The sequence below is a fragment of the Limulus polyphemus genome, unplaced genomic scaffold (genome assembly GCF_000517525.1).
Source record: "Limulus polyphemus unplaced genomic scaffold, Limulus_polyphemus-2.1.2 Scaffold692, whole genome shotgun sequence".
In the NCBI taxonomy this organism is placed as follows: Eukaryota; Metazoa; Arthropoda; class Merostomata; order Xiphosura; family Limulidae; genus Limulus; species Limulus polyphemus.
In genome coordinates, this window is record NW_013666302.1 from 48,711 (window position 1) to 64,751 (window position 16,041).

At 31.6% G+C, this 16,041-nt stretch overlaps 1 protein-coding gene across 1 annotated transcript in view; it reads left to right on the plus strand.

The window, feature by feature from the left end:
• Nucleotides 1-16,041, plus strand: part of LOC106460000 — an 89,452-nt gene that overhangs the window by 42,851 nt on the left and 30,560 nt on the right. Inside the window, exons 11-14 of the mRNA XM_022386592.1 lie at nt 4,533-4,589; nt 7,955-8,693; nt 11,842-11,882; nt 13,045-13,187. Coding sequence (XP_022242300.1) covers nt 4,533-4,589; nt 7,955-8,693; nt 11,842-11,882; nt 13,045-13,187 — 980 coding nt within the window. The remainder of the gene's footprint in view (nt 1-4,532; nt 4,590-7,954; nt 8,694-11,841; nt 11,883-13,044; nt 13,188-16,041) is intronic.

Sequence of the window (16,041 nt, forward strand, 5' to 3'; positions counted from 1 at the left end):
CAAAAAATTGTATTGTTTCATGAAATAATTGTATTGTGTCATACTTTACCTTGGGTATGGAGGGTTGTTCATATAGCTTATAATTAAAACTTTGTAACAATGTTGTAGTTCAACCAATAGCACAATCAACCATTATTCTCATTCTTAACCAATGAAGTGTGTATGTTTAATTTTTCACCATGTCTCTTTCATTCCATCTGAAAGTAATCATTACATCTGTTTTACATAGGTCCTTCAATTGTTAGTTATTACAAAGATCATGTAACTGTGTACTAATTTTACCAAACACTCAATTTTGATAAAGAGTGATTTATAAAATGTTTATTTCTAATCACACCAGTTAATATAATTGAAATTTTGTTACATATGTACAAAGATCAGCAAGTGTGTTCTTATTACGTACTCTCAGTTTTTGCAAATAGTAGTGCATAATGATGTACATATAAATATACCAGTTTTTAATCAGTTGTTTATTATTTGCTTGTTGCATTCTCATGTGGTTCTCTTGAAGAAAGTAATAAGTAACAGATACTCAATTCTTGTTGGTACTGTACAATAAAAAAATTCTAACATCTTTTTAAGTAAAAGTACAAATACTGGTAATACAAAACTGTGCATGCTTCTAATATCAGTGAATAAGTCAGGTAGTTTCATATGAGTTTAGGTTTTAGTCTATTATACACACACTGTTAATCCTATTTTACTCATTCAACTTATTTATGGTAATATTAATTTAAGTAGAAATAATGATAAATAAATGTTAGAATATATAAATAATTTTGTGTATTAATCTTTACCTTAATTCTGATTTGTAAATTAGCTAACTGTCATTAATAATAATAATAACAATTCACTTACTACATATAGCTCATACTTTAACATTTGGTCATGCAATTGATAATACAACTAGCACCACGATCACTACTGTGTGTGTTGTATCCCAGTTAGCCTGGTGAGGCCTGGTATTGGGTAAAAAGATTCATTGACACTGGATTTGACAGATAAAATGTGCTGACATAATAATTCATAGTCTTCTTTGTTTTCATTCATAAGTTCTTAGAATTACTAATGTAGTTTTCTCCCATTGATGCTATGCTTATTTGACATGCTCTGGGAACTAGCCAGGGTTGGTTTGCTTTTGAAAATTTAGGGAACTTGGTTTACCTATTGCACTATTTCTAGAGTACTGTTCCTTTGAACTCCCCAACACACATTACCCCCAATTTCTATTAGTGGAGTTAGGGAGTCCTTACTACATCCAGTTTCCAGTTGCTGGGGTGGTGAACAGAGGCTTTTCCTCCAGAGTGTTCGAGTGTGTTCCTTCACTCTTGGAGAAGAGGGTGAAGCTGGGGGCCCCCTACCAAGGTCCCTGGATGTATTTCTTAGATGTCGGTAGGTGTGGCACTGGCCTACGTAAGAGCCTACTTGTAGTACTGGTTATGATTTGATCCTACACTATGAAGTTGGGGTGTTCCTGGCCCTTCTTATGAACAATGTTGGGTTGTATATTGATCACTGATGGAGGTCCACTATCTCCTCATAATTCCAAACGCGAAGTGGTCCCATCCTATATCCTTGGTTGAATACGGTGTTCCACGTCCTCTTCCTATTTCCGGGGGCAAGTGGAATGCTCCTTGCCCACTCAGTTAGAAAGTGAGGATGAATGTTCATAATTTCAGACCAGATGAGTTCTGTTCCTCTGGTTGAGTAAGGCATATATGATTCAGTCATTCTGAGCCTGGGGGTGGTGGCTTTTGGACTTTTTCAGGTGGGAGAGAAAGTTTGTCCACTTCAGCATTGCTTACTTTCTTTTTCTAATTCTGGTGGTTCAGAAAACCTCACTCTATGGCTACAGGTTGGGATCCAATCAAATGTATATCTTTATATCACATTGCAATCCAATTACTCTAGCCACCAATATGGGATATAGGAACCATGACCACTTAATTCTAACCCTGAGTTGTGGAACCTCAGTTATCTGGTTGGGATTGGCCTATAATTATTACTCATGTACTATTCCACCCTTGAAATCAATATTAAGTTCTGTGTGAAGAGCATACCTGTTTTGGACGAAGTGTGGTTTCCATACTTGAGTACCACTCTTATCTTGGTACACCCTGTTCTATACAGATGCTTTCTGTATGGACATTGCCCTCACTGGCCTCTCCACCTTCTCATTGTGGGATTCTAGCTAAAGTGTCAGCAGAGGGTAAGTATGTTTTGGAAGTTAACATTTTCCTAAATTGAAAATGTATTTCCAATAATACTTACATCTGCTGACACTCTCCCACCCTTCCTCCCCACTAGGAGCCAGTGTTAGTGACTGGTATGGTGTAAGTCTTGAAAAATTGATTATATATGCAATGTTAGGATGGAGGATGCATTGACACAGGTGGAGGGATTTGCAAATTAGATATTGCCAAGAGCATTTAAGTGGGGTATAAAAGACTGGAGCATGCGAGACCAATGCTTAGATAGGCAAAGTCAGTGTTGAAGAATAGCTAAAGTGTCAGTGGAAGTAAGTATTACTGGAAATACATTTTCAGTTTAGGAAAATGTTAACCTTAATTTGTTATAACTGCACTAAAAAATAAGTTGATAAACTAAGTAGGACAGAGTTAGTAATTGCAAGTTTTGTTATATATTTTAAATATTTATTTATTTATTATGAATGGCATTTATACTATAAAGAAGTACTTTTAATTTTTTTTAACTATATGAATTGGCTTACTATACCTAATATGTGTATCAAAACCTGTTGCCAAATGTGCTCATACTTGTAGTATGATGTCAATCCCACTGATTGTTGCTAATGAGTTTCTCAAAAGTTGGCAGTTGGTGGTGTTGATAAGACTGTTTTTGGTTTAGTCTATAATTTCAAAATTACAGATGGCTAACTCAGATAGGCCTGAAGAACAAACAAATAAACAATATTTTGCTATCATCAAAAATTACTAGCTTGAAAAGTTAGTGTGCTTCAGAATATGGTCTGTAATCTGATTGATGCTGCATGGGATGAGTTATGTGTATTTGGAATGTTGGTAATTTTAGTGTTGGATAATATAATGTGCTTACTTAACATACAATTTCCAAATAGGTGGTCTTATAGTAAAAAACATATTTTTATTTTTGTGAATTTAGTAGAGCATTGTTTATAACACTGCTTGTTAAATGATCAAGAATGGATATTGATAAGGTTTTTAGATATGGCAGATGTTTTAGTTTTTAAGATCTTGTACTTAATGCAACCATCGTTTTATTTAGACAGGCCAATATCTAGAGCAGCTGTTGTTTTATTTTCTAGATAAGCTACCAAAATAATTCATTTCTAAATTCAGATATCTTGTTGCAGTTTTAATTATTTCATGGAAATTCAGCCAAATATGATTTAATTCATATAATAAAAAGAAATTATATCACATGCACATTGTCACCATATTTAGTAGTCTATCTTATTTCTTAACCTTAGGAGTTTATATTGTTATTACTGCTATTATTTAGTCAGCCTTAATAATTCATATTACTGTTATAAAAATACAAATGTAGATAATATTCAATATGTTCAGTAACTTCTAGTTCATACATAGCTTTAAATATATATACTCTAATTTTTAAAGATAACTAATATTAAACATCATTAATGTTTATTGTAGACATCATAATACATGCTTAACTCACATATGAATGAGATGCTTATAAAAAAAAAGGGCCTGATGTTAATTAGCCTGCTCAGAATGTGAATCCAAGGTTCATACTCCATTAATACAAAAACAGTCTTCACACCTGGGAGATCTGGGCATGCTGTAAGAGTGGTAGTCAAATCCTACTTCTTTGAGATGTGAGTAAGGGTAGAACAAGATGGTGATGCTGTAGATAACTGCCTTTCCTGTAGTTTGTGAATTGAAAATTATGAACAAATATGTGCAGATGGGTCTTTTGTGGAGCTTTTTTGTATATTTTAAAAGCTTGTCTTTAAACATTCTCAGTCTATCTTTTTTTTTTCTGTAAATTATAGAGACGAAGTTTGTGCAATTTGTTTAACAAATTGTTGTCATTTGTCTCAAAAAAAATTATTTTTGTTAGGTAAATGAATAATAGATGTTTAGTCTAATTGTCAAGTTGGTTGTAAGATTGCATTAATTATATGTATTAGCCATTCAGAAATGTTTTTGAAGTAGTTCAGTTTTCTCATTTCATTGTTTATATGAGGCAACAATGTATTTTAAAAGTAGTCATTCACTATAACTTTATTTTAAACTTATAAATTGAAACGTCATTGTTTTCAGAAGCATTAAATATATCACTAACTTAACATTCAATGGCTAATAATACACACACACAGTACAATTTTATTTAGTTATCTATTATTTTGGTAAAGAGAGAAGGCAAGAACCTAAATTTTATTCCTGGATTTTGTTTCTATAGGGCTCTTCTTTTTTTTTTCTTTTATTATTTTATTGTAGTTTACAAGATATTCCTCTCATCTCAAAAGAAATGTAACTCATTGTACTAACGTAAATCTCTTTTCAAAGGGAAGAAAAGAAAGACAAAAGACTTCCAGAAGACTACACAAAAGGCTGAAACTGAAGGTAATACATCCTAAATTGGTTAGTTTTTGTTATGAAAACAAAATATTATTTACATGTATATATATATATGTGTGCCCATAAAGGTCATAATTTATCCATTATTTTGTAATCACATAATAATTTAATACATAAAATAGTTCTTTATCATCAAAATTATTAAGGCAGTAGTTTACAGTGTAGAACTTTTCACAATGTAATCGCTATCAGAGCATTGGTTGTGGAGTTTTTTTGTTTTTTTTAATTTATAACTACATAACTATGTGTTGGTAGAAGAACAACAGACAACCAAATTTCATAATAAAACTAGAAATTTTATTTATGGATAGCAGTAAAGTAAAGGGCTTTTAAAACTAAACAATGTTTCACAGGTACCCTGGCATAATCAGGTAAAATGTATTAGATATAATTCTGAAATCTTACTTTTAATTTTAAAAATTCAGAATTTCATGATAATTCATTAGTATATGTAAAATAGATATTTATGTATAAGTCGTTTAGTTCTCAGAATTTTTATTTTGCACTTACTATACAGATGAAGTGCAGTATATGTAAAGTTTGTGTTCATGTATTGAAGTTATAATACAAGCAAATGTTTTGAAACAAAAACATTTGTGTATATTTATTTTAACTCGATCATGCCCAGATGGGTGCATCCTGCCTCAAGGGAAAAATTGAAACATTTAACTAAAAAATTTATAAAAAATTAATTTGTAGTCATTTATCTACACATAAAACAAATTTCAGACTTGAAATGTATTTGATAAGATGTTTTTATTTCTTTAATTTTATGCATAAATTTAGGTTTGAGAGTTGATATCAGTGTACTCTAAATCAAAATTGATTATTATTTGTGAATTTCCAGAATTTGTTTTCTGAGAATAACATGGCTGTCATAGCTATGGGCATCCACATTTCTCTAGTTATAGGTTTGATATCATCTTGCTCCCCTCTGTAATATATCTTGTGAACACCCACGCTCATAGCTTCCAAGGAGGAAATAACACTAATGTGACCTTGTAACTTAAATATAAGTGTATTTTTATCAATATTTAACCAAGCACTGTTTCTTAATCTCATTTGTTATTGTGTGATGTAATTGCCTTTATCTCAGCAGTTATCATTCTTAAACTGATGATCCTAAACATGTAATGAAAGCTATTTTCTTCTTCTGTTCAAGGGTATAAGCCAATATTTTATTATTTCCAATTCAGTGTGAAAAATATATTTTTGGTGTAAAAAATATTTTGTCAGAAGTTTTTATTTTTAAGATAATCTGGACTATTCCTACTTGGCAAATGAATTGCTAATGTTGACTAAATACCACCACTAATATACCAGTAGATACCACTGTATGGTTGCCATTATGTTTCTTTTTAAAATATGCAGTAATTCCCCACTGAAATTATGTAAATTAAATAATTAAGAGATGTTTTAGTATCGCTTATAAGGATAATAAAGTTTTTATGTTAAACATGTCATGATTGCAGTTAGAAATAATTAAGTAGTCAGTCTGTTTATGTACATTATTTGAATAGAGTGAACATAAAAATAATATTTAATAAGGATTTGAGTCATTAGAATATTTTTCAGTCACCTAATATGCTCACTAAACAATAAAATTAAATAAACTTATGCCCTTGTATGACAATCATATTTTATTTGGTGAATGTGGTAAAGAATCTTAATGTTTACTAAAATTGCATATAAATAAAACTATAGTACATCTGTTAAAAAGTAAAGCATTGTAATTTTAAATAAAGAATCAAACATCAACAAGATACTCTTATTAAGCCTTAAGCAATTTCCAGCTATGTAAATTTTGTTTCATACTGTACATATGTTTAAGGAAACTGTATGTAAATGATGATGACAAAATCTTATTGAAACATTATGTATACTTGTTACTGTGTCAAACTTGTAATAGTTTCTTTGTTACCCATTTAATCCATTTTTTAAGTGTATAAAACTTACAATATCTCAAATTATCTGATGTCTTCTCATTAAAGTTATGTAGCTTTCAAACAGATATAATTTAACATGCAAATACATTGAAAATTCACAAACAAAAGAAACTATTATTGAAACTGTATAAACTCATATTTGTATATTTACTATTACACTATAGTCTAATTCTTACTCTATCCAATCATATCCAGATTTTTATAGCTGTTTTCAAAGGTACATTTCACTACTAAGTAGTCAAACCATTTGATTTGGCACCATAAAGAGGTTTGAACCAAGAATTGTTTAAAAAAACTAAGAAAAATGTTTGAAAATAAAGTAAAAACAAGGTATACAACATGTTTAATATTGCAGTGCAAATCCTGAAGACCATTATTAATTATCGTACATTTTACAAACAATGTAATGTAACTAGTGAATGCAATGTTGTATATTATGTGATTAAAAGGGTAGCAGTTTCTGTGAAAACATTATTTAATCATTCAGTCTTTTAAATCATGTGTATGAGATATATTATCATATTTTTAATTAAAATTTAAGAAGTAAAATACAATTAAAATAGGAACTTAAGCTCCACTATCATTATTCCATCTCTCAGTTGTGAGTTTTGAAAAAAATGTGAACATTAGTATAATACAGATGTGACAGGAGATGACTGTCCTAGATATTATCAATAACATAACATCAAAGGAGAACAAGGAAATTTTTGGTCTGTATAAGCTTTTCTATGCACTACATTAAACTAAAATCTCAAAAAAAAATTGGAGCCAGCCCTTATTATTCAAATTTAAGGTTTCCCTTAAACTCTTTTAAATGCATCCATCATACCCAAAGGCAACCTGTTACAGAGGCCAACTATCTTGTTAGAAAAATAAGGCTGTCTTAACTGAAGCTGATTTTTTCCTTGCCAAAATTTCAATTTGTGTCCCCTAGTCTTACCATTCTATCCATTAGATAGGAAGAAAGATAATGCATCAACACTATCACTTCCCTTAATAGTCTCATAAACCTCAATCAAATCCCCTCCAGTTCTTCTTTTTTCTAGAGAAAACAAGTTCAGAGTTCTTAACCTACCTGCATATGGTAACATTTCTGTTTTGGGTATTATCCTTGTAGCCCTCCTTTGAACCCTTTCCAACAATTAAATGTCCTTTCTGAGGTAAGAACCCAAGACTGGGAACAGTATTCCAAATGTGGCCTAACCAATAACTTATACAATAATGTGTATGAGGGTATGAGATGTAACTATTACACACTCACACAATGGGTTTTTTCTCACGTTCAGAGGTTGCAAGTTGACATGAACAAGAGATAATAGCTCAATCTTATGGTAGAAGTAAATATCTGTTTTAATTCAATTTTACAACTGAAAAATTAATTTTTGGTATAATTTTTATACCCAGCTACAAGCTGTTCTGAAGATGGGTCATCAACGCCCGCCCAAGAAAAAGAATTAGGAAACTCTATGGAAGATAAGTCCACAGATATGTCCTTCTTAGCTACTACTACACCGAATGTTTCATTAACAACAGTTGACCTTCCAAGTAATAGCAGCACTATAATAAATCCAATTAGCACAACATCTTCAGTAAATGACTCAATAAAAGTCACCTATTTGGGAGCTTTTGGTCAGTCAAATATGAATATGGTCCAAGAAATAGCGGGAATTTTACAGAGACAAGGTTGCTCAAAAGTAAATGCTGAGAACTTGTTAAATTCTGTGAGTACAAGTCATGCAGATTCAACAACAGATCTAACACATGAAACTGTCACAAAACGTAAACCTTCAGATTCAAGTTTACAAGAAAAGGTAACAATTGCTGAAGCTAAAACAAACACTTCAAAAAAGCGAAAATTAAGTACAGAAGCTACAAGTTCCTCAGAAGCATCTACTGTGGAAGAAAGTGACTGTAGCCTTTCTAAGAAACATAGAGTTACAGCCAAATCAAAACATTCAGTTACAAAAACAACCGACCAGACAGTTTTACAGCCAGAAGTAACTTTTATTGAAGAAACTATATGTGTCTCTCCATTGAAAAAACGAAAAAAGATGGAAAAATCAAAAAAGTTTTCAACTGTTTCTGAAGATAAAACAACAAGACAGCATATAGTAGAGAATGAGTCATTTTCAAAACAGTCAAGGTATGATTTAAATTTTGTAGCAAATACATTTATATATTTTCTTCTATATTTGATCACTTTTGTAACATTACTTTTATAGGGTATACTATATAACATTAGTGCGTTAATGCCTTATGTTTTGTAGTTAAAATTTGCATGTATTTTGAAGCCCAAGACCTTTTTTTTTCTAGTAATTTTTATATTTCCTAAAGTGAAATATTGAATATACATTTTAAAATATGCAATACAAGTATCGTAAACTGATACTAAACTGAGTTTTATAGGGCTTGAAAGTTAGTTGGTATAAATGGTTTCTTATAGACTTAGAGACTTGTAAAGCACCAAACCTATTCATTTGCAAGTCAAGTTTAAGGAATGCTAACTAACTACAATAGTAAATTATTCTCTCTATAACATCTATTGAACATCATAAAATTATTTATCACCCTTGTTATCCTTTTGTAGATGAATTTTTCTAAATTCAGTACAAATAAATTTGTTTGTTTGAAGTTCAGTGTGTGTTTTGTAATAGTAAAGCCACATCGGGCTATCTGCTGTGTCCACCGAAAAGAATTGAGCACCTGATTTTAGCATTTACTGCTGTCCCATTGGGGGACTTTTAAGTTAAGCACAAAACTACACAATGGGCTATATGTGCTCTGCCTACCACGGGTATCGAAACCTAGTTTCTAGCATTGTAAGTGCAGACATACCACTGTGCCACTGGGGGGCTACAAATAATGTAAGCTAAAAGTTATTCTGATTGCCTAATTTAAAGTACCTTCAAATATTTCTTATACACCCTACACTGATTAGTCACTTAAGGCTGAATGTGGGATATATTGGGTTAAATGCAGTGTAAATGGGTAAACAAAGGAGGTCTTAATAGCCTTTTGATGTGAAAAAGAATGAAACATTAATTAGATGTTATAACCTTGAAGGATTTTTGATATTCTAATAACCTTAGTTGGGTGTGTTTTAACCTGGAATTTGTTGAGTATATAAGGGAGAAGGCTAGGAGTAAGAACTTCTAAGGTAGGGTGTATAGTTCTATTTAGTTCTATTCAATATTTTATAGTTCTGTTTAATATCTTTTTTGTAAGGGTGGAGGTTGGGAGCATAATTAGTAGAAATATTAGTGTGGTTTCATTTCTTTTTTAAGAAATTTATGGGTAACTACCTTCCCACAACTGGCTATAGGCAGTGAAAGGCAATAGAAGCTGAGATGTTGTGGGTGTAAGCATTCAGCTTCATACCCTTATTTATTCTTTTATGATTTTCCATGACAGCTGACTAGATTGATGTTGGCATTTGGATTTTGTGTAATAAAATGGATATCCCCAATGCATTTGGGTACTGTTACCATAGACATTATTTACTATGACAATAAGTTGACAACCTGGAACTATAACTGTGATGCGATATAAATCTATATATATTTGTAGTTCATAATCTTAAAATGATGGAATTTATAGAAAAAGGAAAACTCTCATAGTGCGCTTAAATAAGAATTTTTATTATAATTCCATCAAAGCTGTGGAATTTCCAATTATGGTGTTTACCTATGTAAATAAGCCTGATAATCTAAATAAAATGTATCCAAAAATCAAAAATTATTGCTACTTAATACCATATCATGTTGGTGTTAAACATAATGTAACACAAAATACATGTATGACTGTAAGTTTTTAAATTATTTGGACACTGTTGAGCTTAAATAATTTGTATCTTATCTTTTAATATAAATTCAAATACATGCAAGTACATACTTTTTTTTCTCTTTCTCATAACTGTTTCTCTATTATTGTTATAATTGTTACATGCTCATTAACGTTCTATAAATAATGAAACACAGTAAAAATAATTTCATCTTAAATAAGGATGAAGGGTTAGAAAATTGGAAAATAAACAGATGGCATGATATTTTTAAATATGTAAACTAGTAATCACAGGACCATGGCTTTTTTATATTTATATGTTGCGCAGCATTTGTTTTCACACTTCTGAGGATGACATGAAAAACATTGAAACGTATAGTGCCTTTTTGTGACTGTTAATTGGTTTTAAATAAAATTTTAATTGTATATTATACAATGTTGATCGTTGAGTATTTTAATATATTTTATATATTTATACAAGTTCCCTTGAATTGTATCCTAATTATTAAGTGTTAGCTAATATTAGTGTTATTTGATAATCTTGTTACAACATTGTTGTTCTTGGTAGAAACCATTAGCATTGCTCTACATACATTTGGGTCACTGCTACTCATCAGAAGTCAATTTGAACATGTGAACAATCAGAAGTGCAAGAATATTTAATAGTGGTGGAGTTTAAATATTATACCATTTTTTGTAATAAAATGATGTTTGTTGTTGCGTCTTGCCATTTGAACTAGTATACCTAGATTTAAAACTCCAACATTAAATAGGATTCTAAAAAAAGTACTTGGGTACCTAGTTTAGAAGAATTAAAGGGAAATGCATTGTTAGTGAAGGAAAATCAATTTATCTAATGCAACAGAGAATAATATAGATTTTTAGATAGATCTATAGAAATCACTTGACACAAACTGAAATACATGACACAGTCAGAGTAATGTATATAAAAAAATAGTTAAAAATTGAACAGGATTTTCTTAGGTTTGTTCTTTTATGAGCTAGTATGCTAGATTTTTGCTGTTCTTGAGTAAACTCCTTTTATTAAGTGAGTGGTACAAAAATGCAAGTAAAGCTCTCAGTTTGGATCATAAGGGATTTTATAGTAATAATTGTTTGATGCTTGTGTCTGAGAGAGAGAATTTCTCACAGAACCTAAACAACTTCTATAAGTACTTGGAAAACATAGCATTTCAAATCTATGATTATAAAAACACAACACTGATTTGAGTTGTATGCATAAAAATTAGCACTTTCAATTCCAACCATAGTAAGAAGTTTGTATGGGAGGCTAAGAGGCAAAGCTGCTTTTTGTATGAACGAATTTAACACAAACGTAAACTGTATAATAATTACCAAGTCAGAAAGGATATAAAGTAATAATTAAATTTGTTAGCATAATTATCTGTGCTTGTTAAAAAAAGCTTACAGAATTAGTGTTTGGGTGATTTTAGTAATTCAGCAATACATTTCAGTTTATCAGGATTTTAATTTTTCTTCTTGTTGTTTAGGAACAAGAAAAAGAAATGCTCTACTGAAGAAAAGCTTTTGGGTAAGTTTTATGATTGCCATGTAATTTGTGTGTGTGTAATTTAAAGCCTTTTGATTTAGCTATGATACTTGCACTAAATTACCCCATTAAGCATTTCAAGAGAAAGCTACTTTTATTCTGTTCAGTTTGTTGAAAATAATATTTTAATATAATAATAATAATATAATAATTATAATATAATAATAATAGTTTGTTGAAAGTTTCTTCTTTCACATAAGTGGTATGGCAAGAAAAATATCAGACTAGTGACCACATGCAGTACATGTACCAGTTTATCATGTTCAGGAGTTAGGAATGAAATGCACTCTATATATTTTTTAACATATATATATATATATAAATAACTCAACAACATTAATTGTAGATAGGCAATTTTTTTATTCAGCACTCTAAAATAATAATGATTAAATTAATATAAATCAAAAACATTACAAAGAGACACAAAAATCAAAATTAATTTTTCCACTACCAATTCTTGTTGTCATCATTAAAACTCATAACAGATATTCCATCTATCAGACATGATCCACTTGCTGATGTCAAACTAGCCAGCAACCATAGAGAATCAGTTAAGGGTTAGGAGTTGAGTGCTTGAACTCTTACAGTCTCAACTCTTACTGCCTTTTGCTGTCTACAGCAAGTTGTGAGAAGGCAATTATCCCTAACATTTAGATACAATATTAAAGTAGAAATAAACCACCCAAAATTTCTACAATGTAAAACTCCCAACCTCTACCCTTTTATGAGGTGTACAAAAAAGCAAAAATTTTCTCATAATAGAAACAGACCACCATTTTATATCTACAAGACTCACAACCTCCACCGTTTTATTTAGTAATAACAAAATAATGTTAAATGGAACTAAAAACCATTACCTTAATTTTCCATCCTCCTCCTCCCTTTTTCTTGAAAATTTGTTCAAGTATAAACCAAGTGAGCTGAGACAAGCCCAGCTACCTGAAGTTGGTCTTTTTGCCTCAGTATACTGAACAAAATACCTAAATATTTTAAGGTTAGTTACTTATAAGCCAAGTATGACCTTGTGTAACTAACAACATCTTTTTTCTTCTTTTTTTTTGCACAATATTTTACAGATCGTAAAAGTTTAACATTAGGTTACCGTAAAAAAATCAGGGTTGTAACCAAACTGTTACATCTTCAGATGATGTTAGTGAATCTGTATCAGGTATCACGGCAAAATCAAGACAATCTGATGCCACTTCCAAAACAGCAGAATATCAAGTGGAATGGCAAGCACTACAAAAGGAGATTCAGGCTCATCAAAGTGCTGTTGTTGTTGTCAAGGTATCAGTACTTTTGTATTTGAAATTAATGCTTGATTAAATACCATTTAGCATATAAATTTTAAGCTGAGATAGTTATTCTTTGGTGTATAATTTTTATAACTGACTATTGTGCCAAAGAAGTGTGACATCTGAATGCAAAATTAACAAAAATTGTTTCAGATCCGTAAAGGAATCAGCTTAACTTTTTATTAATTTTAGTGCGTGTAACAAATGATCAACTTAAAAAAATGGTGCTTCTTCATTATTGAATGATGGGCAGTTTCATTTCATTTATGTTCACCTTGTAAACTCTGATTAGGATAACTGTTATGTTGTACTTCCAAAATGGTCGTACCTCCTCTTACCCAAAGATATCTTGGTCCTGGACTGTATTCTAAGCATTGCTAAAATTTTGTGTTCCAATTTAATCCTTGGCAGTAATTTTGATTTTAAATTTTTCAGAGCTCTTTAAGGTCTGAAAGATAATGAGGGGCAATCAGTTCCGCACCGTTTCAGAACATATGCTGATCATGTGATTACCCTCCACCTATCGTACTCCACCCTCTGTAATAGTGCAGCTAGCTTCCTCTATTATTCTAGAATAATCCTCACTTTCTTGATTGGCATTCTATTGTACATACGTATGTTTTACCTCGCTCTCCATGTGACAACACAATAAAGCTTTCTAGCCCATGTGTACCCCCTCGGTGAGAAGAGGGCTATAGTTGTCATTACTGTACTGAACAATGAAGTATACAATAATATTCAGTATCCTGAGCAGACCACAGTTGTTGATCAAAAATTTCTTATGCAAGGTGCTTTCACTGGATGGTTTTTGCCTGGGTAGACTGCACTTGTTGATCTCACAAGCTTACAAAAAGTGTCCACTGGATGTTTTTGCCCAGATGGACCGCACTTGGCATAATCCGACATATCCAAAGGCACTTCCCATGGATGTTTTTTGCCTATGAGGACCACACTTAGCCTTATTCATATGCAATTTATGGTCCTTCAGCCATAGACATGTATAGTTATTTCGTTTCTCTCTGGCACCATACTGTGGCTCACTATCACTACGGCCTGCCACATATGTGGACAAAGTGTGACATGTTGACAATGGGCTGGTTATGAAAACCCTCACGATCACACTCATACCTATAATTGTTTTTTCATAATTCTTTGTATCCAAGGTGCTTCCCCTGAATGTTTTTTGCCCTGGAGGACTGCACTTGTTGAGCTCAGTATCTTATTCAAGGCATTTCCAAGGAATGTTTTACCTGGATGGACCACACTTGACATACTCTGATGTAACCCAAGGTAGTACCCTTGGCACATACTTATACATACCTGTTGTCGCTTTCACACTAGACTTTCCATGTTTATCGATGTCATGCTGTTTCAAATCATTATAATACAGGACTTTTCCACTGATTCGTTGTTGTACGTCTCTTTCCTGAACGCATTGGTGCCTGTCAATTCAGTTTTGCCCTCTTTTTGTTCCTGTATAAATTACTGGGTGAAGAGCATACCTGTTCCAGAAGTAGTGCTAAACCCCATAGGTCTGCTTTCTTTTCATATTCTTGCATACCTGTTTTTTCAGTGTGGTTTCTTCCCACTTGATTGGATGTGACTTAACTGGCCTCTTCACATTTGCAATGTGGAATTTTAGCTTTGGGTGAGAAGAGGTAAGACAGTTTCAGAAGTTAAAATATTTTAACACTGCAAATCTACTTACCCCTTCTCAACCACTTCCCGCCCTTAATCCTCACTGATATGCTGGTGTTTCTGGTTTGTACCTGCCAATTCTTGAAAATGAAGATTATTCTAGAATAGTAGAGGGAGCTAGTTGTACTAGTATGGAGGGTGCTGTATGATTGGTGGAAGGTAGTCACATGATCAGCACATGTTCTGAAATGGAGCGAAACTGATGGGGTAAAAAGACTGGTGCGCTATTAGCAAAAACTTTTAGCAATGCTTAGAGGGAAGTCCAGGATCAAGATAGCTTTGGGTGAGAGATACCTATCAGAAATACATTTTTGGTGTAAAAAATGTTAACTTTTGCAGTATAAAAATTACAAATTTTGTTTCATTGTTTCAGGTGTTTTATTTTCTCAGCTTGAATAATACTCTTAAATGTTATTAAGTTATAATAACTTTCATTCGTCTTCCAACAGTTTTCATGTATGACTAAAAAATCGTTAGGGCTTCACATGATAGTATATGTGCAACTTAGCAAGCTTTGCTGTACAAGTTGAACTACTGTCAGTGACTACTGTTTTGTTTATTAGATCCATCAAGGATACCTATACTCTGCCTCATCAGACACAACGGCTAAAAGATTTGACCTCCAGGTCAGAAGTTTATTTAATCATTGTAAACAGTGTGCAAATAAATTATGTTAATATGTACAAAAATCACTAAGGTGTTATAATGTATTAGTCAGTTTTTGTTTTTAATATACTAATGAAATTATAAACGTTTTTGTTTTTAATAGTACCATCTAGAATTAACTTTTCCTTTTTCCTTTATATCTGAATAGTTCAGTTATCTGTTATTAAGATAGAAATGATAAGCATGTAAAAATTATAATTTGTTCAAAATGTAGCTTTCTTGATCTGAACTGGAAGATAGTAGCTGAAAAAAGGCTTTTGAGCTTTATGTGGTGATTGTTTGAAAAGAAATATATAATAGTAAAATGTCTAAACCAGATTTTCAGTTTACTGTAAGTTTGGCATTTAGTAAGAAATAAAAAGATCATTGTTATCCACAACATAGGTAATTAGATTATAAAGAAACTTTTTATGTAAAAACTAAAACCAAAAAGGGACAATATGAAAGAGATGTTAACTGTAAAAGCAGTGTATCCATTGGGC